This window comes from Oryctolagus cuniculus, chromosome 5, assembly GCF_964237555.1.
Source record: "Oryctolagus cuniculus chromosome 5, mOryCun1.1, whole genome shotgun sequence".
Classification (NCBI taxonomy): Eukaryota; Metazoa; Chordata; class Mammalia; order Lagomorpha; family Leporidae; genus Oryctolagus; species Oryctolagus cuniculus.
In genome coordinates this window covers 126,480,429-126,503,431 of record NC_091436.1, presented here as the reverse complement: position 1 = coordinate 126,503,431, position 23,003 = coordinate 126,480,429, and the positions used below count along the sequence as shown (strand labels likewise).

General features: G+C 44.2%; 2 protein-coding genes across 5 annotated transcripts in view; one reads left to right on the top strand and one right to left on the bottom strand.

Annotated features, from left to right (window-relative positions):
* Positions 1-6,509, bottom strand: part of XPO5 (exportin 5) — a 49,668-nt gene extending 43,159 nt beyond the window's left edge. For all 3 annotated transcript variants that reach the window (XM_070074065.1, XM_051854690.2, XM_070074066.1), the window contains exons 1-5: positions 6,197-6,509; positions 4,747-4,868; positions 3,807-3,879; positions 2,067-2,204; positions 1,728-1,910 (exon numbers count right to left, since the gene is read on the bottom strand). In XM_070074065.1, the coding sequence (XP_069930166.1) occupies positions 1,728-1,910; positions 2,067-2,204; positions 3,807-3,879; positions 4,747-4,868; positions 6,197-6,301 (621 nt within the window). In that variant the 5' untranslated portion in view covers positions 6,302-6,509. The remainder of the gene's footprint in view (positions 1-1,727; positions 1,911-2,066; positions 2,205-3,806; positions 3,880-4,746; positions 4,869-6,196) is intronic.
* A 60-nt stretch (positions 6,510-6,569) lies between these two features.
* Positions 6,570-23,003, top strand: part of POLH (DNA polymerase eta) — a 39,699-nt gene continuing 23,265 nt past the window's right edge. Inside the window, exons 1-4 of one of the 2 annotated variants that reach the window (XM_002714695.5) lie at positions 6,570-6,853; positions 11,090-11,230; positions 12,069-12,203; positions 16,388-16,605. In XM_002714695.5, the coding sequence (XP_002714741.1) occupies positions 11,094-11,230; positions 12,069-12,203; positions 16,388-16,605 (490 nt within the window). In that variant the 5' untranslated portion in view covers positions 6,570-6,853; positions 11,090-11,093. The remainder of the gene's footprint in view (positions 6,854-11,089; positions 11,231-12,068; positions 12,204-16,387; positions 16,606-23,003) is intronic. The other variant, XM_008262963.4, reaches the window with a different exon arrangement.

Sequence of the window (23,003 nt, the reverse complement as noted above, 5' to 3'; positions counted from 1 at the left end):
ATAATATGTATTTTCCATGAACTTTTTGAAGACTCCTTGTATGCATGAGTTTCAACAATTTTCACACCAAAATAAATTTTTTAATTCATTTTCCACAAACTTTCTGAAGTACTTTTGCATTTATTCAGAGCCACCATTACTGTCCTAATGTGATTTCTTACACTACAAAATTACGTGTTTCAGGAAAAATGGTCTGTATCTTATAACCTAATAACTCATCATAGGGATAAAACACACCTGAACTTCTGCCCATTTCCCCCAAGCAGTTTTTATTTATTATTTATTAAGATCCATTTATTTATTTGAAAGAGTTAGAGAAAGAGAGAGAGACAGATTTTTCATCGGCTAGTTCACTTCCCAGATGGCTGCAACAGCCAGGCTGAAGACAGGTGGCACGGGCCCAAACACTCAGGCCATCTTCCACTACTTTTCTCAGGCCACTAGCAGGGAGTAGGGTCGGAAGTGGAACAGCTGGGACTCAAACTGGTGCCTGTGAGATGCTTGTGTTGCAGCAGGCAGCTTTACCCACTATTACCACATGCTGAGGCCCCTAAAATGTTGACTCATCTTATAAAAGATGGGCAAGTCCTTGCTATATAACAATTGTTTTACTTCTTCTAGAAGTTAACTTTCCTAGAGACAATGAAAAGAATATCCCCTAACTCTCAGTACACACAGATTTTTAAACACAAACAGTTTTTTTGCCTTCTTTTGAACAATTTTTGGGGAGACACTTTGGGAAAGAATCCGTTAGAGTGAAAAGAATGGGATGTAGATTCCACCACAACAACTTATTGGAAGAGAACCTTAAAATGATTACTGTCTGAACTTAATGTTGCTTTGAGAGCTGAATAACACATACAGTGCAAAGGAGTATAGTGTATATTAGATTCCACTGTCAGTTTCTCCCCACCCTAACAGCCCCTAAAACCTTCTCATTTCCACTAGTAGCTAGTGCTTCTCTAAAAATAGACCCAATATAGCTGTCAGGGCCTAAGACCCTGTTTTAATTAATCCCGCTTTATGAAAGAAGTTCTAAAAGAATTCTCGATCAGGATTTTTCGGCCTTGGTATGGTTCACATTTTGGACTGGGAAAGTCTTTGTTGTGGAGGGCTGTCCTTGAAGAACCATCCCTGCCTCTATACACCAGAAGTCAGCAGCAGCACCACCTACTTCCCACCTGTAACAACCAAAACGTTTGCAGACATTGGTCAAATGTCCCTCGGTGGGTAAACATCACCCCCATCAAGAACCATTTTATTAGATCAACATTCCAACTCCCTCTTCAGAAAGACAGTGTCTGTCTTACTCTTTTCTGCAGAAGAAAAATCCTCAGGAAGAATAAAATACAAGGGCACGTGTAGTGAAGATGAATACATTTGGCAGTTGGTCCACCATAAAAGGGATCAGGACTGAACAGGATACCACACTAACACCACCATGACCTGCGAGACATCTAGGCTTTCAAATATAAAGTACTAACCTTCACTCTGATTCTAAGAATTTTCTTACTATAATGGATTTTTTTTTCGAGTAGACACAGAAATTCATTGAACTGAATTTCCTAGAAAATTAGCTCTATCTTTTCCTGTCATGCTTATAAAACAGTCTTGTCTTTTGTTGAATTAGACACTCTCGTCCTTGCTAGAAGAGCATTTTAACTAAAACCAAAACCCAAAACACCCTTGTTAGAAAGGAGGACTTTGTGGACTGGGAAATCCCTTACCACTTGCCGGTACTTGTTTACATTCTCTTGAAGTGTGTTAAGTAGAAAACTGAAGATCCTTTCCATGTTCTGGGTTAATGTTTGCTGGATGTCCCTTCTCCTCTGAGGGGGAAGTGTCTGAAAGGTCACGACGTCCTCTGCCAGTCGCAGAAGGATGAACATCACTAATTCTGTCTGTGTTTCCTATATCAACAGAAGTAAGCTAGTTAAACCAAAGCCAAACGTCTTTTGTCATTACAAGCACGACCAAAGGCTATTTTCCGTTGATAAAACCACCACCATCGCCAACAACAGACAGACCCTGAAGTCACCCTAAGAGCAGGCACACTGGATTCATACCCCCTGCTTGGAGAGGGTGTCCAGCTCCATCAGCATGTCAGGCCAGTGCTGTGGCCACTCCCGCTTGATCATCTCCACTACAATTCGAGACAGAACATCTTTAATATGGTTCTCTTCTTCCAAGATGTTCAACGTTCCCTGAAAAAGAACGAGATTAAAAGGTCTGCAAAGGAAAAATACGGGTGGTAAAAAGTGTTCAAAACTCATCCATACGCCTGCTTTTAAACTAAACCGAACCAACCAACCTGTTCTTCATGTCTGAGTCATCTGTCCTGCATTCTCAGTAATCATTCTGCCCACTTACAACCTAAGTGCGGGTTACACCAGCTAATAAATGACTGCCTCAAAGAGAGCTAGAAAAACATTACTGTTCTTTTTATTTTATTGCTTTTTCCAAAATTAATTCATCTGAAAAGCACAGCAACAGAGAAAGACAGAGAACAACAGCCAGTGCTGGGTCAGGCCAAAGCCAGGAACTCCACTTAGGTCTTCCATATGGGTGGCAGTGACCCAAGTGCTTGAGCCATCACCTGCTGTCCCCTAGGGTGTGCATTAGCAGGAAACCAGATGGGAAGTAGGGGTGGGACTTGAACCCAGGCACTCTGATATGGGATACAAGCATCCCAAACAGTGGCTCATTCACTGTGCCACAACTCCTGCCCCAATACAACTGTTCTTTATAAACTGAAGAGATGCTCACATTGATTTTTTATTTCCTTTGAGGGCTAGAGTAAAAAAGGATAGAAATAAAAAGTACAGTGAAGCTAATGAAATAGAAAGCCATGGAGGAGCAGCTATTTTCCTACTGGAAGATTTAGAAAAACTATTTCTGGATATGTCTTCTTCTCAAGTCTGATCAACACTAATGAAGTATGACTTCTAGTCTCCCCAGAACTAGCAAAATAGACATCCTAGTTAGGTAAGTTAATTAATTTTGTGGGGAATTTGTTCTCCTGTTAAAGGCACTAGATTTGGGGGTTAAGAAGGACAGGAGTTCCACCTTTCATATCCATTGCAAAAGAAAAAAAGACTGTGGATTTAAAATGTTTAAAATCATATTCTGGGCCGGCACTGTGGCACAGCAGGTAAAGCCGTCGCCTGCAGTGCTGGCATCCCATATGAGCACCAGTTCAAGTCCCGGCTGTTCCACTTCCGATCCAGCTCTCTGCTATGGCCTGGGAAAGCAGAAGATGGCCCCAAGTCCTCGGGCCCCTGCACCCACATGGGAGACCTGGAAGAAGCTCTTGGCTTCAGATTGGCCCAGCTCTGGACAACTGGGGAGTGAACCAGCAGATGGAAGACCTCTCTCTATGCCTCTCCTTTTCTCTCTGTGTAACTCTTTCAAATAAATAAATAAATCTTAAAAAAAAAAAAAAAAAAGAGAGAGAGAGAGAGAAACAAGCAAAGTAGACCAGTGTTTCAATCAATTTAAATCTAAGAATCTTATTTGTTCATTTGTTGAATATGAGCATATTAAATCTCCTTTGCTCTCTCTTTACAATGTAAAAAATAGAAGTTGACACATAAGAGTGATTAATTAAACCTAGTATGAGAAATGTGATGAATTATGACTTCTTGTGAGGGCTGCTGTTTTTACCTTGCAAGCAACAGTAAACAGGATAGAAAGAATACTGTCTGATTTATGGAGGAGTGAATTTTTACACAAATGCTACATTGAAGAAGTCAGGCCTCATCTAAACTGCCTTGGAAACACAAGTCTTCCAACCACCCATTCCTTACATTTGCAATAAGCTCCATGACACTGTTCTTCAGATAGACCTTCTCCAATCGAGACATACTGTTCCACCGAAACCTGCCCATGAAAAGGAACAAAACCAATAGAATCATGTTAGAAGTCTTTTCTTCACAAGAGAATAGCTTTGATTCCCGCATTAGATTATGCTGGAGATTTCATTAGGAAATCATACTTTTTGATTTTATACTCTTCAGAGAATGGACTAAATCATCCACATTGAACCAAAATATTTACTATAGAAAAATTATTGGTTTTATACAAGCAGTGTTCATCAACTGGACTCTGCACAGGACTTGTGCCACAAACCAGCTTCCCCCATGATTTCACTGATGGACCAACAGCGAAGACACGTCCAGGACAACTCAACAGCGTAGCTGCTTTTCAGAAACTGCAAGCTCTCGTACTACGAACTCCTTTTTCTGTGCTGGCTTACAAAGTTAGAACATAATTCTAGAAAAGATGTGACTTAAGTCTTAAAAGCTGACTCTTCTGATAAATGTTGAGGGCAGGAGACTCAAATTAGGCTGGGATTTCGGTCACTCTCTCAATATCTTGCTTTGGATGCACCATTCAGAGAAGATAAAAAGGGCAGAGGGGAACACACTGCCCAATCGGAGATTCATTCACCTATATGCTGCATTAAAAAAAAGAGGACAGAGATCTGCTGGTGCACGGTAGGAGCTCTAAACGCTGGACAAACGACCAGCAACTGTGAACCAGTCTTTGCTGAATGCGTCACACGTACTACGCACTCTATGTGGATAAAGAAAGGGAAGGGAAAGATTAAGTCCTGCATGAAGCTTCCCGGAGGTCCTGGCAACGTCCTGGGGACTGCTTCTTCCTACTCACCTAAAAAGCACCTCTATAGGTTATATAAGAAAAACACGATTTGCTCCTCACAGATTTCAGAGGTAAGCTCCTTACTTGACAACGTGTTCCAGGATCTGAAGGCCAAAATGTCTGACGATGGCAATTTGTGTTTTCTCAGCCAATCTCAAGCCACAGGGAACACAGATTGGGCACTTTTCTTTAAATTCTTCACAAAACTGAAAGAAGGAAAGTTAGTGTCTCCTTTGGGAGCTAAGTGAGGGTGGAGACTAAAAACACTTCATGCTGAGAAACTCCAACCTGGGCTACATTAAGTTGCAAAACCTAGATGCATATTATACGAATAAAGAACTGATAAATGCTTCTTCCACTGTTGTCATTCCATGTTTCCCAGGCTATGGTCAACAGTGGTGGCCACACTAATGGAAAATAATTGGACTTAAAGGAGTAAAAAATTGTTTCACAACATAGACCTGAACTATCTTGGGAGTGAAATGATAAGTCCTTCCTAGGGACTTATCACAGCTGGGTTTAGGTGACAGGTGTATCCAGAAGTACTGCAGGACTCTCCACTTTTGTGTCCACTTGAAATATTTCACAAAGGAAACACAAACAGAACCCAACGGTTTGATTCTAAACCCTGTGGCACACATCTCTCTAAAGTTTCCCTCAAGCAGCACTCACTCTGCTTTATGAACTTACAGCACTCAAGTTATGTCCAGCACAAATAGCCTCTCTTCAAGGGCCACTTCCTACCACGCACCTAGACTGTCTGACAGGGGGATACTGCTCATCTAGTATTCACATCCCCGATGTATCCCCAAACTGCAACGCTGACTCAGTCCCCAGAGCCAAGCATGGTGGAGTCAAGAAAACTACTTTCAGGAAACCCAAAGCGCCCATGTGAAGATGCAAACTAAGCGGTAGAAGTTCAGCTTTGCGCGAAAGAGCTTAAGAATATCCCCGGGGCGGTGTGTGTGTGTGCGTGTGCGTGAAGGGGGGGGGGGGTTAATCCAGGAATGTCCAAAACACACATGGGAGCGCGAGGCGGTAGGGACCTAAGGAAAGGCGCTCCAGGGAGGCTGGAGGTCGGCTGGGATGGCCTGGGGAGCGAGGGTCGGCAGGGAAACGCCGAGGGCGAGGGCGGCCAACACGGAATGAAGCCGGGGCTGGGTGCGGGATCTGCACGTGCGCTAGAGGCCGGGGGGCTTGGGGGACGCGAACCAGAGCAGCCGGATGCCAAGGGATCAGGGCGCCACGAGAGCCGACCGAAGTGGGGCAGCGGGCTGGAAGGGACAGGGAGGAGGGGCGCTGAGAAGCAAGGGGCAGCTCGGGACCCCCCGGCGCGTGCCGGGCGCAGGGCAGGCGCGGCGAGCGGAGGAGGCGGGGGCTGGGAAGAGGCCGCCAGGGAAAGGAACGCGGGCCCGGGGCAGCCAGGTCCAGGGGCCGCGTGGGCAGGAGGCGGCCCGGGTGAGGGGCGGTGCTGGGGCTGCCGCGGCTCGGGGAGGGTCTCAGAGCGGGTACGGGGCGCCAGGACCCCAGCTACCTTGAGTGCTTCCAGCCGGTAACGCTGGGTGGAGCTGGGGTCCATCATGACCGTCACCGCTTTCACCAGCTCCTCGCACAGCGCGTTCACTTGATCCATCGCCATGGCTCGTGCCACGCGCCGCGACCGCGCACTACGGCCGTCCCGGGAGCACGAGGTACCGACGGCTCCCTCAGCGAGGCCACACGTTGGTACCGGGCCGCGGCGGGCTGGGGGCGGGGGACGGGAGGTGGGAGGAGGAGCGTGAGCAGCAGAATGCTCCAGCCGGGAAAGACCCGGCGCTGCGCACGCGCCCGACCCTCCACTGCGCACGCGCCCACGGAAGTGGCGGCTCCCTTATGACGGTTGCTACTGGGTGGGCGGAGCGGGAGGCGGAAGGGCTGCACCGCGCAGGCGCGTCAACGGCCCTCCGCGGCGCGCGCGCTGTCCGACCTCAGTCGAGAGGGCTCGCTGCTGAGCGCTTAGCGCTTGGCCCGTCCTACTCGGGCAGAGCGGCCGGTTTGCCCAGAAAGGTTGCTTTGCCACTCCTGCTCTGTTTCTCTGTCGTCACAGGGAATAAATCTCTCCGGAGACTCATTGGCCCGCTCCCAGAAAGGCGACAAGATACCCAGGATCCCTTCGTTTCCCTTCGAGTGGGCGCGGAGCCCGGTGTCCTCGGTAAGAAAATTTAGACCGCTGAGTAGCGTTCAGGGTTTGCATCTTGTCTTAGCTGTTGGTTTTATGATATAGCAGTGAGTGGCGAGCCGACGGGACGTGAAACGAGGAGCTAATGACTGGTGTTGTCCCATAAGATAATGCTGTTTTTCCCCGGTTGCTCGTAAGCCGCCCTCTTCGCTTGTACTTATTTTAACTGGAATGTGCTGTTGTCTGTCTGGCACCAAACGTGCTTTGTGGGAGTTGGGATAAATCAAGATATTTAAAGATGAATAGAACTGCAGTGGTTGAAGATTTGTGCAGTTTTGATACTTTACCAACTGCTGCAGATGAGACTTCAAAGTCGTGTGGTCGTTTTCCGAACGCAGGGTTTGGGCAGGAAGTGTGTTTCATTTTCCATGTTTTATAAAGCTGTTGCTTTCTCCGGTCATTACGTAAACTGGAAACCTTAGCCGCTTCGTTGTCTCTTGAAGTCGGCATATCTGGCTTTGTGATTATGGCCTCAGTTAAATGTTTGGTGGACCTAAAATCACTGCTTATTATCTAATACGGTTCTTACTTCGTGTTTTTTGTGGCAATGCTGGTTTACTATTTTCTGGCTTTATCTGTTCCAATACAATAGAAAAGTCCCTCTAAGATAAAGGGATTTCAGCCGTGTTATAGGTTAAATTATCACGTTCTGCCTGTTTTAAGTGGATTGTCAATTGGAATTTTTAAGAAGTTAATGCCTTGACTATTCTGATGTTCTTCTTTTTTTTTTCTCCACTGTTTTGCTGGTTATGTAGTTGCAGGAGAGTTTTTGCAAGGTGAATGTTGATTTTTGAAAAACTTTTTTTAGAATACAGTTGGGTGCTCACTCAACTGTATAACCTGTGTTTCTTGTATTTAAATCGTAAATTACTGATGTTGCCATAAATATCTCATTAACTGTAGGTCAGTGGTTCCCAAACTCTGCTGCTGATTGAAGTTGCTCAGGCACCTTTTAGAAATCATAATGCCCAGGTCACACTCAGCACCAGTTACATTAGGATGTCTGGTGGTGGAAGCCAGATATCGATGCTGTTTAAAGCTAGTTCCCATCTCCAGCCAAGTTTAGGAGCCACTGCCTTATATTCCTTCTTCCAGATTACCGACGGTGTGAGTGATGGAATTAGCATCCATTCTGATGCAGGTAGAGTTTGTTCTCCCAGTCTACTGGTCATACCTTGGTGTGTGTCTTTCGTGTTCTGGTTTACATGAATGGGCATGAAATCACTGTGAGAACACTACAACGCAGTTGTCACGGGCAGGTTCCACGGTTGGCTGCCTAGTGATTCAAAATTTGAAGAGAAACAGGATATTTGCATATTCTCAAGGTATCCTTTCCCAAGATGTGTATTAGTTACAAAAAGAAAAACAGTAGCTTTGCAGCGGGAAACCTGGCCAATACCATATTAACTTTCATGGTTAACATAATCAGTGATGAGATGCTGATATTATGTACCCTTCCTTCCATATGATACATTGAGAAGCACCCATCGCTTCTATTGCTGTTCTTGGCAGAGATGCATCTCTTCATGAGAAAACATCAGATAAGCCCAAATTGAGAGTTTTTATTTTATTTTTTTATTTTTATTTTTTTTTACAGGCAGAGTGGACAATGAGAGAGAAAGAGAGACAGAGAGAAAGGTCTTCCTTTACTGTTGGTTCACCCTCCAATGGCTGCTGAGGCAGGCGCACCGTGTCGATCCAAAGCCAGGAGCCAGGTGCTTCCTCTGGTCTCCCATGTGGGTGCAGGGCCCAAGCACTTGGGCCATCCTCCACTGCACTCCCGGGCCACAGCAGAGAGCTGGCCTGGAAGCAGAGCAACCAGGACAGAATCCGGCACCCTGACCGGGACTAGAACCCGGTGTGCTGGTGCCCAAGGCGGAGGATTAGCCTATTGAGTCATGGCGCCGGCCTGAGAGTTTTTTTTTTTTAAAGATTTATTTGATAAAGTTATATAGAGAGAGGGAGAAGAGAGACAGCGAGAGGGAGAGGTCTTCCAACATCTGCCGGTTCACTCCCCCAAATGGCCACAAAGGCCAGGGAGGGGCCCAAGTACTTGGGCCATCTTCCACTGCTTTCCCAGGTGTAGTATCGGATCTGAGACTTGAACCAGTGCTGACATGGGATACTGGCCTTGCAGGCAGCAGCTTAACCCTCTGCTCTATAGTGCCAGCCCAGAGAGACATTCTTTTTTTAAGATTTATTTATTTGGAAGAGTTACACAGAGAGAGAAGGAGCAGCAGCAGAGAGAGACGTGTCTCCTACGTGGGTGCAGGGCACAAGGACTTGGGCCATCTTCTGCTGCTTTTCCCAGGCCATTATTAGGTAGCTGGATCGGAAGTAGAGCAGCCAAGACTCGAACTGGTGCCAATATGGAATGCCAGTGTCTTAGGCAGTGGCTTTACTTGCTATACTATAATGCCAGTCTTCGAAAAGTTTAAATTAAAAATATTTATTTATTTAAAAGGTAGAGTGACAGAGATAGATCTTTCTATCATTTGCTCACTCTCTAAATACCTACAGCAGCTAGGGCAGCAGCAGAGTGGTATCCTTAATTGTGTTTGGAATCAGAAAAAGGACATTAGTTGGAAAAAAAATCACTGAAATCCAAATAAAATATGTAGTTGAGTTAATAAAAGGAGTCTTCAAAAAGTTCTGAGAAAATGTGCATTATCTTTTAATTACATTTTTCCCCGAACTTTTTGAAGTACCCTGGTATTATACCAATATTCACTGTTTGATTTTGATAACTGTGCTAATAAATGTTAACATTAGGGGAAACTGAGTATGTAGAAACCCTACTATTTTTATTTTTGCGGTTTACTGTTATTTTAAAAGAATTTCAAAATACAAAGAAGATCTCCATGAATGCTGTGATGTTAAAAATCATTTTCTGCTTCTTTTCCCTGAACTTACACTTGAGAGCTGTCAATCAACTGTATTAACTGTTACTTTCTCCCTAGTGATTTTGCATTGTGGTTATAATTTGCATTTCCTATGACTAGTGATGTTGAACTCAATTTCATGAGAATATTGGTTGTGTGTGTGTGTTTTTTTTTTTTTTTAAAGAGAGGGAAAGACAGAGATCTTACATCTGCTAGTTCACTCCCCATATGGCTTCAACGGCCATGACTGGGCCAGATGGAAGCCAGGAGCTTCTTGTGGGTTTCCCAGGTGGGTGGCAGGGGCCCAAACACTTGGGCCATCTTCCACTGCTTTCCCAGGCTATTAGGGAGCTGGATCAAAAGTGGAGCAGCCAGGACACGGACCAGTGCCCATATGGATGCTGGTATCCCAGACAGTGGCTTTATTCTCTATGCCACAACACCCACCCCTTGGCTATTTATTTTCTTTTGCGAAGTGTATAGTTCTTGAGGGAATGAAAACTGTTTTGCTGTTTTATAAACATTTATTTTATTTATTTGAAAAGCAGAGTTACAGAGAAAGAGGGAGAGACAGATCTTCCATCCACCAGCTTACTCCCCAAATGGCTGCAATCGCTGGAGTTGAGCCAGGCCAAAGCCAGGAGCCAGGAGCGTCATCTAGGTCTCCCACATAGGTGCAGGGACCCAAGCACTTGGGCCGTTCTCTGCTGCTTTCTCAGGCCATTAGCAGGGAGCTGATCAGAAGTGGAGCAACCAGAACACCAATAGGCACCCATATGGGATGCCAGCATTGAAGGAGATGGTTTAACTGGCTACACAATGCCAGCTCCAGATGAATGTTTTCTTTCTTTCTTTTTTTTTTTTTTTTTTTGACAGGCAGAGTGGACAGTGAGAGAGACAGACAGATAGAAAGATCTTCCTTTGCCGTTGGTTCACCCTCCAATGGCTGCCGCGGCCGGCGCGCTGCGGCCGGCACACCGCGCTGATCCGATGGCAGGAGCCAGGTACTTATCCTGGTCTCCCATGTGGGTGCAGGGCCCAAGCACCTGGGCCATCCTCCACTGCACTCTCTGGCCACAGCAGAGAGCTGGCCTGGAAGAGGGGCAACCGGGACAGAATCCGGCTCCCCGACCGGGACTAGAACCCAGTATGCCGGTGCCGCAAGGTGGAGGATTAGCCTAGTGAGCCGCGTGCCGGCTGATGGATGTTTTCAAAACTTGTACCAATTTATTCTCATGCCAGTCATCCGTGAAAGAACAGAAATATGGTTTTCCAAGGTACTTTGGGTTAGGTACCTTTCTAACTGTCCATGAATAATGTCTTACAGGAAAATGTCTACTGGACAAGATCGAGTGGTGGTTCTGGTGGACATGGACTGTTTTTTTGTTCAAGTGGAACAGCGGGAAAATCCTCATTTGAGGAATAAACCTTGTGCAGTTGTGCAATACAAATCATGGAAAGGTGGTGGGTATGTATCATTTTAACTGTTTAACTTTTTTTTTTTTTTTTTTTTAAGATTTATTTATTGGGGGCTGGCACTGTGGCATAGCGGGTAAAGCTGCTGCGTGCTGTGCCGGCATCCCATATGGACGCCAGTTTGAGTCACGGTTGCTCCACTTCCGATCCAGCTCTCTGTTATGGCCTGGGAAAGCAGTAGAAGATGGCCCAAGTCCTTGGGCGCCTATACCATGTGGGAGACCCAGAAGAAGCTCCTGGCTGCTGGCTTCAGATCAACTCAACTCTGGCCATTGCAGCCAATGGGGAGTGAAAAGATGTTTATTTATTTGAAGGGCAAAGTTAGAGATAGTGACACAGAATCCTCCATCTGCTGATGCACTCCCCACATGGCTGCAACAGCTGGAGGTAGGCCAAGCAAAGGCAGGACAGCCTGGAACTCCTTCTGAGTCTCCCACATGGCAGGCAGGGGCCCAAACACTTGGGCCTTCTGCTGCTGCTTTTCCCAGGCACGTCAGCACCAAGCTGGATTGGAAGTGGAGCATCTGGGACTCGAACCAGCAGCACTCATATGGGATGCCTGTGTTGCATGGTAACTTAACCTGCTGTGCCACAGTGCCAGGGCTCATTATAATTGTTAACTGTTGTTTTCATCTATGGGAATACAGTGCTGCTGTGCTGGGTCCTGTTTTTGAGATTTTGGAACTGCTGTTGGCATCTGTGGTCAAGAAATGCCTAATGTTACATGCCAATATGCTACTCATGTTTGTGGCTATTAGTTATAGCCTATTAATTGTTCTTGCTTGTGTTCATGTAATGTTTTTCTGTTCCCTCTGTTTTTCTAACCTTAGAATAATTGCAGTGAGTTATGAAGCTCGAGCGTTTGGGGTCACTAGAAGTATGTGGGCAGATGATGCAAAGAAGTTATGCCCAGATCTTCTTCTGGCACAAGTTCGTGAGTCCCATGGGAAAGCCAACCTCACCAAGTAAGAAAAAGCATCTTAAAGTTGAGAGAACATAGAGGAATTGGAAATAATATTCTGTGTTTCAAATTTGTTTTGTGTAAATAATATCTGAAAAAGTTACCTTTTGTTTGCCATCCTATCTATGAAATGAAAACAGACTTTGATATTGTTTCAGGAATAGTATAGGATCATTATAACCTGCAACCTGCCGCCTTTGATACCCATTCAATTCCCTAACTGTTTAAAAATGGGCTGTTAAAACCTAGTATCAGTTCCCATGTTATCATTCCAAAAGTCAAAAATGTTGAAAGTAAATAAATCGATTGGAACTAAGAGCTTTTTTAGGAAAGACTGAGTCAAACTGACATTTTAATGTGATATCTACAAATTTGCTAGAATTGAATAAGCTCAGCGGAAAAAAAAATTTCTTATTTTTGAATTGAATTATCTCTCCTGACATTTTAGAAGTTTAGTCTTGGAGGCCGGCGCCGGGGCTCATTAGGCTAATCCTCCGCCTAGCGGCGCCGGCACACCGGGTTCTAGTCCCGGTCAGGGCGCCGGATTCTGTCCCGGTTGCCCCTCTTCCAGGCCAGCTCTCTGCTGTGGCCCGGGAGTGCAGTGGAGGATGGCCCAGCTGCTTGGGCCCTGCACCCCATGGGAGACCAGGAAAAGCACCTGGCTCCTGGCTCCTGCCATCGGATCGGCGCGGTGTGCCAGCCGCAGTGCGCCGGCCGCGGCGGCCATTGGAGGGTGAACCAACGGCAAAAGGAAGACCTTTCTCTCTGTCTCTCTCTTCCACTCTGCCTGTCAAAAAAAAAAAAAAAAAAAAAAAGAAGTTTAGTCTTGGAAACATTTATCAGCATAGCTAGTCATGGGTAGGTACAAGCCCTAACACTTAGGTATTGGGCATATATCATAAATCAGGCACTGCGTTAAACTCTGTGTGGGCAATATCTCTTTTAAATTCATGTTGTTATGAGATAGGTACTAGCGTAAGCCCCCTTCATAAATGAATCAAGTTTATAGAAGTTAAGAAATTTAAATTTACATGGCTAAGTAGAAGACCGAGTATTCACACCAATTTTTTGAGATTCTAATATCCATTTTCATATAGTATGGTATATTGTATTTTGTGGTGTTTTGTAGGGATCATGCTAAGGCTTGGGACTTGAGCTGTTTCATGAATTACAAGTCTTTAAGTAGAGTAGGATAACCAACCCCACATTGGAGTTAATGCCAAAAAAGAAGATTCAACTGGAGATTAATAAGCTTAACCCCCAAAACAGAATTAACTCAGCTAATGACATATGTTGCATGGCATTGAATAGAATTTTATACTATTATAGATAGTATAACTCCCCTGAAATATATATTGTTGACTTCAAAGTATGATGCAGAAAAATCATACTCCGCCAACTTTAAACTTTAAAATCTTCATCAAGTAATAGTGGATTTAAAAAAAAAAAGATTTATTTATTTATTTGAAAGTTTGAGTTACACAGAGAGAAAAGGAGAGACAGAGAGAGAGAGAAGAGTCTTCCATCCATTGGTCACTCCCCAGTTGGCTGCAACGGCCAGAGCTGGTCCAATCTGAAGCCAGGAGCCAGGAGCTTCTTCTGGGTCTCCCACATGGTGCAGGGGCCCAAGGACTTAGGCCATCTTCTGCTATTTTCCCAGGCCATAACAGAGAGTTGGATTGGAAGTAGAGCAGCCGGGACTTGAACTGGTGCCCACATGGGATGCCAACACTGCAGGCGGCCTCTTTACCCGCTACGCACAAGTGCCGGCCCCAGTAACAGAGGATTTAAAAAAAAAAATCTGGGATAAGTATATAGACCAGAGAGTTAATAAGATTTAGCAGTTTTTAATTAGCAATAATTGAGATAGTTTTAAAATACTATTTGCAGAAACATACACATTAAATATTGTATTTAAGATTTTTCTAATTTTCTTTTTTTTTAAAGATTTATTTTACTTATTTGAAAGGCAGAGTTACAGAGAGGTACAGGAACAGAGAGAGAGAGAGAGAGAGAGAGAGAGGTCTTCCATTCACTGGTTCACTCCCCAAATGGCCGCAAAGGCCGGAGCTGAGCCGATTGGGAGCTAGGAGCTGCTTCTGGGTCTTCCATGTGGGTGCTGGGGCCCAAGTGCTTGGACTATCTTCTACTGCTTTCTCAGGCCATAGCAGAGAGCTGGATTGGAAGTGGAACAGCTGGGACTCAAAGTGGTACCCATATGGGATGCTGGCTCTGCACTCAGCAGCTTAAACTACTATGCCATAGCACCAGCCCCAGATTTTTCTAATTTTATTAAAAGTACCTTGGTGTAATTTGCGTAAGAGACTGAAGAAGCACTCAAATGTTACAGTAGAGTATCCTATTCTGGCTCTGTGTGTGTGAGTAGATTGCTCTCTTTTATTCTTTGAAGCCCTGTGCTCTTTGTAGTTAAAGTAATGACTAAAAAGAAGAAAGAGGCTGGCGCCGCGGCTCACTAGGCTAATCCTCCGCCTTGCGGCGCCGGCACACCGGGTTCTAGTCCCGGTCGGGGCGCCAGATTCTGTCCCGGTTGCCCCTCTTCCAGGCCAGCCCTCTGCTGTGGCCAGGGAGTGCAGTGGAGGATGGCCCAGCTGCTTGGGCCCTGCACCCCATGGGAGACCAGGAAAAGCACCTGGCTCCTGGCTCCTGCCATCGGATCAGCGCAGTGCGCCGGCCGCAGCGCGCCGGCCGCGGCGGCCATCGGAGGGTGAACCAACGGCAAAAGGAAGACCTTTCTCTCTGTCTCTCTCTCTCTCACTGTCCACTCTGCCTGTCAAAAAAAAAAAAAAAAAAAAAAAAAGAAGAAGAAGAAGAAAGTAAACACTTCTCTAATTCTGTCTTGAGAATGTTTAGGAACAATAATTGCACTAGTTTTTCTCAGTGTCTTAGTAGAGGTACAAATATTTTCATTTTTCTGGTAAGTATATTCAGTAGGAATAAAGAACTTTAAAATACATACCAGGTTCAGACTCAAGCAAAGCAAATATCTACATAATGTCGTGGAAAGGTAGTTTTAAAGCCAGAGGAGTGAGTTACTATAGTTTGAATAGAAGGTGTGTGGAGATTGGTGTGCCTGAAGGTTGTCTGTCTGCCTAGAATGCGTCATCACATTGTAGGTGCCTGTTCTCAGCCTGACCATTTGTGTTATCTTCAGTGTGATCATTTGAATTTAGTGGATCTAGAAGTGACTGGTTGGGGTAAGTGTATGTGTATGTATGTTGATGACCTGTCCACATGTTAACGAAACTCACCATTCAAGTATAAAGCCCATATGTCAGTTTTTTATTTATAGTGAAAAATACTGTTCTGAGGAAGGCCAGATAGACTCTGGCTCACTGGTCAGTGCAGAGTTTCTTGTAACTTACCTGTTATTTGCAGACAGAATTAGAAGACTGAATGATAAATATATGAAAATAACAAAAAGGGATTAGGTGATCATAATACAGTGTTTTCCAGTTAGTCTAGTTCAAGGGATTCATTTCCTCTTGAGAAAAATACTTGCCATGGGGCTGGCGATGTGGTGAAGCAGGTTAAGCTGCTGCCTGGAGCTCCAGCATCCTATTTGGGTGCCAGTTCATGTCCTGGCTGTTCCTCTTCCGATCCAGCTCTCTGCTTATGGCTTTGGAAAGCAGTGGAAGATGGCTTAACTGCTTGGGCCTCTGCACCCACATAGGAAACCTGAATGAAGCTCCTAATCCTGGCTTTGGCCTGTCCTAGACCTTTGGTGCCCATTTGGGGAGTGAACCAGGAGATGGGAGATCTCTCTCTCTCTCTCTCGCTCTTGCTCTCTGTATGTGTGTGTGTGTAAGTGTGTATGTATGTATGTATGTGTGAGTGAGCCTCTCCCTCTCCATAACTCTGACTTTCAAATAAATAAACAAGTATATTTTAAGAAGAAAAGTTCTTGTCATATAGATAAGTCCATGGACTGAATGTGTTCTGCCTCGGTAGTGCCAGCCTTATGTTTGCCTCTGTGGTTCTTCCTTTCTTTGCTCTATCGCTGACCATTTATTTACCTGCTCACTGACCCCTTCTGTTGGGTTACTAGCTAGTCTCTGAAGCTGCTTATCTTTTCATTATGTTTATTGTTCATTATGGGAGGGAGAATGGGGACCAGCAGTCACAAGGTTGCTTACTTTGTTTGCTTACATATGTGATTCTCAAACTTAGGTATCGAGAAGCCAGTGTTGAAGTGATGGAGGTAATGTCTCGTTTTGCTGGGATCGAACGTGCCAGCATTGATGAGGCTTTTCTAGATCTGACTGATGCTGTGGAAGAGAGACTGCAGAAACTACAAGGTCAGCCTATCTCAGCAGACTTGTTGCCAAGTACTTACATTGAAGGGTTGCCTCAAGGCTCTACAACAGCAGAAGAGACTGTTCAGAAAGGTACTTCCATAGCATCATATTCTCTGCTTCCTGCCCTTGGAACATGCTTTGCTCGATCATTCTGCTGCTGCTTGGAATGATTGAAAGGAAACTTAAACTACAGACTGAGTGAATCGCAAGGACTCACATGGAAGGATATGCAAATTCTCTTATCTTTCCAGGTATATGGATATTGAGAAGCTGTGAAATCTGAATGAAAGTAAATTTTTCTTTAGATAAGACTAGAGCAGGTGAGTATTTGCAATAGAAGGCAGAAGATTGAGGGCTCCAGTCATTCACAGGTTAATTTACATAATCAGAACTTGGTTTCTTAATCTGTAAGAGGAGTTATCTTTTTTAAGGAAGAGCCTCAGGTCATTCAGAATTTCTGTCAGTTCATAGCACATTATGCATAATAGGCTGTACAAATCCTGGTGTATCTAGTATGTCTTTTTAGTTATGTCTGTATCATTTATACAGTATTATTTTGAGTATGTGCTTTTTAAAAAATGCAAGATGATTATGTTATAGGTCTCATTCTTTTTTTTTTAATTTTTTTCCAATGGCTATTCTAGAAGTCTGTCGTATGGCTGTATTTAGATATAATTGATATCATGTACCTGCAATGTAATCCATGGTATAGATGCACTGTGTTTGCAGACCATTTTCCATAGTGATGAACTCACTGGTCGCTCCTGACACCCTACTGTGTATATTATGGGTGTCCTTACTCCTCCATCCCATGGGTGGATGTCTTTGAGAAATATTTTCAGGGGTCAACTGCTATGTCGTAGGGTAAACACACGTACTTGGTTCACCAAGTACTGCTGAATTGCTCCTCAGAGCAACACTGTAACAGTTCACATACCCACAGCATTACACCAGAGTTCCTGTTTTCCCCTCATGTATTTTACCTCCACCTAGTATCATGTAATGTTTAAAAATATTTGCCAATGTGGTAGCTTATTTTTTGATTCACAAGAATTCCTTGTATATCACAGTTTCTAGTCCCTTGTGTGTTTTTGACATTTCAAATAGCTTCTTTCAAGTCTGTTATCTATATGTTAACTTTGTTAAACAAAGATTCTGACTTTTAGACCATCAGTGTTTCACCATGGCATTTTGAATCTTGCCTATGAAATCTGTTTCTATGAGAAATTTGCAAAGCTGTTTTTCCTACATTTTCTTCTGTTTGCTTTAGCATTTATTTTTAGAACTTTCAATGATATGGAGTTGTTTTTTGTTGTACTTAGTTTAGGGAGCCACTTTAATTCTTACAATGAGCCAGTTTTCCCAGTATTTATTTATTACATGATCACTTCTTTCTTCAACCTCCCATATCTTAAAAAAAATAAAAATATTCATTTGAAAGGGTTAAAAGGAGAGAGAGGGAGAGATCCTCCACCCACCAGTTCAATCCCAAATGACCGCCATGCCAGGAACCTGGAATTCCACCTGGTTTTCCTGTGTGGATTTCAGGCCCAAGCACTCAGGGCACCATCCACTGCTTTCCCAGATACATTAGCGTGGACCTGGATTCAAAATGGAACAACTGGAATTTGAACAGGCGCCTATATGGGACACTAGTTATTTTGAGTAGTGTGTAGTGATATCACATTGTGGTTTGAATTTTCATGTCCCTGGTGTTAATGAAGTTGAGTATACTTTTATGTTTGTTAATCAGTTGATATCTTTAACATCAAGTGCCTGTTCAAATCTTTGGTTCATTTTGTTGTTGTTAGATTGTCTTGATTCCTTTTATTTATTTATTTTTTATTTATTTATTTTTTATTTATTTTTTTGACAGGCAGAGTGGACAGTGAGAGAGAGAGACAGAGAGAAAGGTCTTCCTTTGCCGTTGGTTCACCCTCCAATGGCCGCCGCGGCCGGCGTGCTGCGGCCGGCGCACCGTGCTGATCCGATGGCAGGAGCCAGGTACTTCTCCTGGTCTCCCATGGGGTGCAGGTCCCAAGCACTTGGGCCATCCTCCACTGCACTCCTGGGCCACAGCAGAGAGCTGGCCTGGAAGAGGGGCAACCAGGACAGAATCTGGGGCCCCGACCGGGACTAGAACCCGGTGTGCCGGCGCCGCAAGGCAGAGGATTAGCCTATTGAGCCATGGCGCCAGCCATATTTTTTTATATATTTTTTAAAGACTATTTGAGAAGTAGAGAGTTACAGAAAGAGGGAGAGACAGAAAGGTCTTCCATCCGCTGGTTCACTCTCCAAATGGCTACAACACCCGGAGCTGAACCAGTTCAACGCCAGGATCCAGGAGCCCTCTTCCAGGTCTCCTACACAGGTATAGGGGCTCAAGCACTTGGACTATGCTCCACTGCTTTCTCAGGCTATAGCAGAGTGCTAGGTTGGAAGAGGAGCAGCTGGGACTTGAACCCAGCACCCAGCTGCTGAACAGAGATTCTTAATTTGGTCCAATTTGTCCGTCTCTCTCCCCAACCTTCATAGATACTTTTTATGTCCTGTTCAAGAAATCTTTCTTTACCTAAAGATCAAGAAGATACTCTGTTTTATTCTAGAAGCATGCCTTTCACATTTAGAAATATGATCCTGTGAAGGAGGTGGAAGTGGGTGTGGTAAACAGAGATTAAGTTTACTTTTATAAATTATATAATGAATATCCAACTATTATGTCTTTATGAAAGCTGTGTTTTTTTCTATAAAGATCTTGTGCATTTTTTAAATTCATAGGTATTTTAAATTTTTGTTGCAATAGTGACTTATTTTTATATTTTTATTGATGTATAGGGGAATGAATTTTTTGTTAAGTTCATCTTTACTGTAAAAAATGTTAATCTGTATGAAGTACTTTAATAAATAAAATGCTTGAAGATTAAAAATTTTCTTAAATTAATACAGTAAGAGCTTGCTTTTGTGATAACATTAGGTTATGATAGTTGTAGGTACCAGATCTAAGGTAATTTTCATAAGAATAGGGTCTTCCTTTTTTTAAAATGGAAAAATCTGAAAGTTGAATTCAATCAGATTTCAAAACAATGAATTTTGCATCTGGAGGCTTTGAACAGAGTATCTACATCTTTTTCTTAGCTACTTACAAATGGCTGTCTTCAGGAACAGTGTATCTATTCACCCCTTTATTTGTAGCAAATAAATGTGAACTGCTTTGTAACAGTCTTCTTACATTTGTGAGAACTCTTTCAGTAAAAACTTTTGAAATGTAAACATTTAGCAAAAGGAAACTTCTTGACACACATCTGTAACAAGTTAACTTCTAGAGTGACTTGTAGGGCAATCTGATATTATTTGAACAGTAAAAATTTGTCCAGAAAAAGCTCCAAGAGAGAAAATAAGATGCACGATGTACAGTTTCTTTTGGCTATTGAACACTTGTATGCTGTACCACTAACATGGTATATGGAAAGTTTGCTGTAGCACTGCCCAGGGAAGCTTGTGATTTAAGGACAAGGCGGAATTATTTTATTCCGTGATCCTGAGATAGCAATTAGTCAAGAGGAAAATATGTGGAAAATATAATAGTAAAAATGTGCCACTTATGAAAAAAGTGCAAAGTTATGGTAAATTACATTTGATAATGAAAAATACCAAATTTTTCATTGTTATTCTGGGATCAGAGTCAGAAATTTAATTATAAGAAAGGTTTTCTGGCCGGCGCCATGGCTTACTAGGGTAATCCTCCACCTGTGGCGCCGGGACCCTGGGTTCTAGTCACGGTTGGGGCGCCAGATTCTTTCCTGATTGCTCCTCTTTCAGTCCAGCTCTCTGCTGTGGCCCGGGAGTGCAGTGGAGGATGGCCCAAGTGCTTGGCCCTGCACCCCATGGGAGACCAGGAGAAGCACCTGGCTCCTGCCATCGGATCAGCGCGGTGCGCCGGCTGCAGCGCGCAGGCTGCGGCGGCCATTGGAGGGTGAACCAACGGCAAAGGAAGACCTTTCTCTCTGTCTCTCTCTCTCACTGTCCACTCTGCCTGTCAAAATAAAAAAAAATTGTTTATTTGAAAGAGTTACAGAGAGAGAGAGAGAGAGATCTTCCATCTACTTGTTCATGCCCCAAATGGCTGAAATGACTGGAGCTGCGCTAATCTGAGGCAAGAAGCCAGGAGCTTCTTCCGGGCCTCCCATGTGGGTGCAGGGACCCAAGGACTTGGGCCATCCTCTGCTGCTTTCTTAGGAGCTGGATCAGAAGTGGAGCAGCTGGGACTTGAACCAGCCCCCAGGTGGAATGCATCTATCACAGGAGTGGCTTTCCCCACTATGCCACAGTGCTGGCCCCCAGAAAACTGTCTTTCAGGTGACAGAACCATGTTTGTAGGAAATCCTGCGGGATCTACTAAAGAAATAAAAAACTAGAGTAAGTTTTTAGGAAGGTTGCAAGGAATGAGGTTAATATGTTAAAATCTATGATATTTAGGCCGGCGCCGCAGCTCACTAGGCTAATCCTCCGCCTAGCGGCGCCGGCACACCAGGTTCTAGTCCCGGTCGGGGTGCCGGATTCTGTCCCGGTTGCCCCTCTTCCAGGCCAGCCCTCTGCTGTGGCCCAGGAGTGCAGTGGAGGATGGCCCAGCTGCTTGGGCCCTGCACCCCATGGGAGACCAGGAAAAGCACCTGGCTCCTGGCTCCTGCCATCGGATCAGCGCGGCGCGCCGGCCGCGGCGGCCATTGGAGGGTGAACCAACGGCAAAAGGAAGACCTTTCTCTCTGTCTCTCTCTCTCACTGTCCACTCTGCCTGTCAAAAAAAAAAAAAAAAAAAAAATCTATGATATTTGGGGGCCGGTGCTGTAGCGTAGCAGGTAAAGTCCGCTGCCTGTAGCGCCAGCATCCCATCTGAGCTCCAGTTCAAGTCCCGGCTACTGATCTTCCTAACCAGCTCTATGCTGTGGCCTACAGAAGCAGCGGAAGATGGCCCCAGTGCTTGGGTCCCTGCATCTACGTGGAGACCTGGAAGAGGCTCCTAGCTTCTGATTGGCCCAGCTCCAGCTGCTGCGGCCATTTGAAGAGTGAACCAACAGATGGAAGACCTTTGTGTCTCCCTCTCTCTAATGCTACCTCTCAAATAAATAATTTTTAAAAAGTCTCTGATATTTCTATACACTGAAATGAAAAAAGAAATAGAAATTTAAAAATCAATATGTAGCATTAAAATAATGAAATTATTAGAGGTAGATTTAATGTATGTGAAAACTAGTACAAGAAAAAAAATGTAAAGTGGAAATTAAGATGAGTAAGTCAATAGAGATGTGTGGACCATACTCATAATCAAAAGACTAAATATTATTAGAAGGGCAAAGTGTTTGGCCTAGTAGTTAAGATGCCTGGGTTTGAGTCCCAACTCTAGCATTTGATTACAGTTTCCTGCTGATATAGAGACTTGGGATAAGTGGTGATGGCTCAGGTGGTTGGGTTCCTGGCTCCCAGTGTCAGCCCTGGACCCTAACCAGTGTTGTTGCAGCCATTTTAGAGTGAACCAACAGTTGGAAGCATTCTCTCATTCATTCATTTTCTTTCTCTGCCTGTCATAATTAAAAAATGTCAGTTCCTCTAATTATATTTTAAGCAATTCAACTAAAACCAGCCTCTAGAAATATATAAATACTAATTTAAGTTTATGTTGAACCTTGAGTTAATTTTTAACATGTTCTAATTGGATAATTGGTAGGAAGAAAATTTGAGAAAAACTGGGGAGAGAAAACATACTTTTTAAAAAAATCATTGCTCAGGGTCAGCACTGTGGCGTAGAGGGTAAAGCCGCCACCTGCAGTGCCAGCATCCCATATGGGCACCGATTTGAGTCCTGGCTGCTTCACTTCTGATCCAGCTCTCTGCTATGGCCTGGGAAAGCAGTAGGGGATGGCCCAAGTCCTTGGGAGCCTGCACCTCCATGGGAGACCCGGAAGAAGCTCCTGGCTCCTGGCTTTCGATAGGTGCAGCTTCAGCCATTGCTGCCAATGGGAGTGAACCAGCAGATGGAAGACCTCTCACTCTTCTTGCTCTCTCTCTCTCTGTCTTTGTCTCTGCCTCTGTAACTCTGCCTTTCAAATAAATTAAACAAACAAAAAAAATCATTGCTCATAAAAGATGATAATAATGCAAATATTTGTTGAGCGATTAACATTATAAGACTCAGTCTATTGCTGTAGCTAAGGTTGCCAGAATTTGCATAAGGAGAAATTGACCTCTTATAATTGGTCCTCTAAACTTGCCATTGTTTTTTTAAAACCCTACGTGTCTAAAGTACCTGAAATCTAAGCATTTCTACATTATATAACAAGTACCACCACTTGTCACTTAACAATAGGGATATGTTGTGAAAAATGCACTGTTGGGTGATTTGGTGGTTGTGTGACCCTCACAGCTTGTACCTAGGTTTCTGCTGCACACCTTGGCCATGTGGTGAATGCTGTGAAGTATGTAGTCTGTCCTTA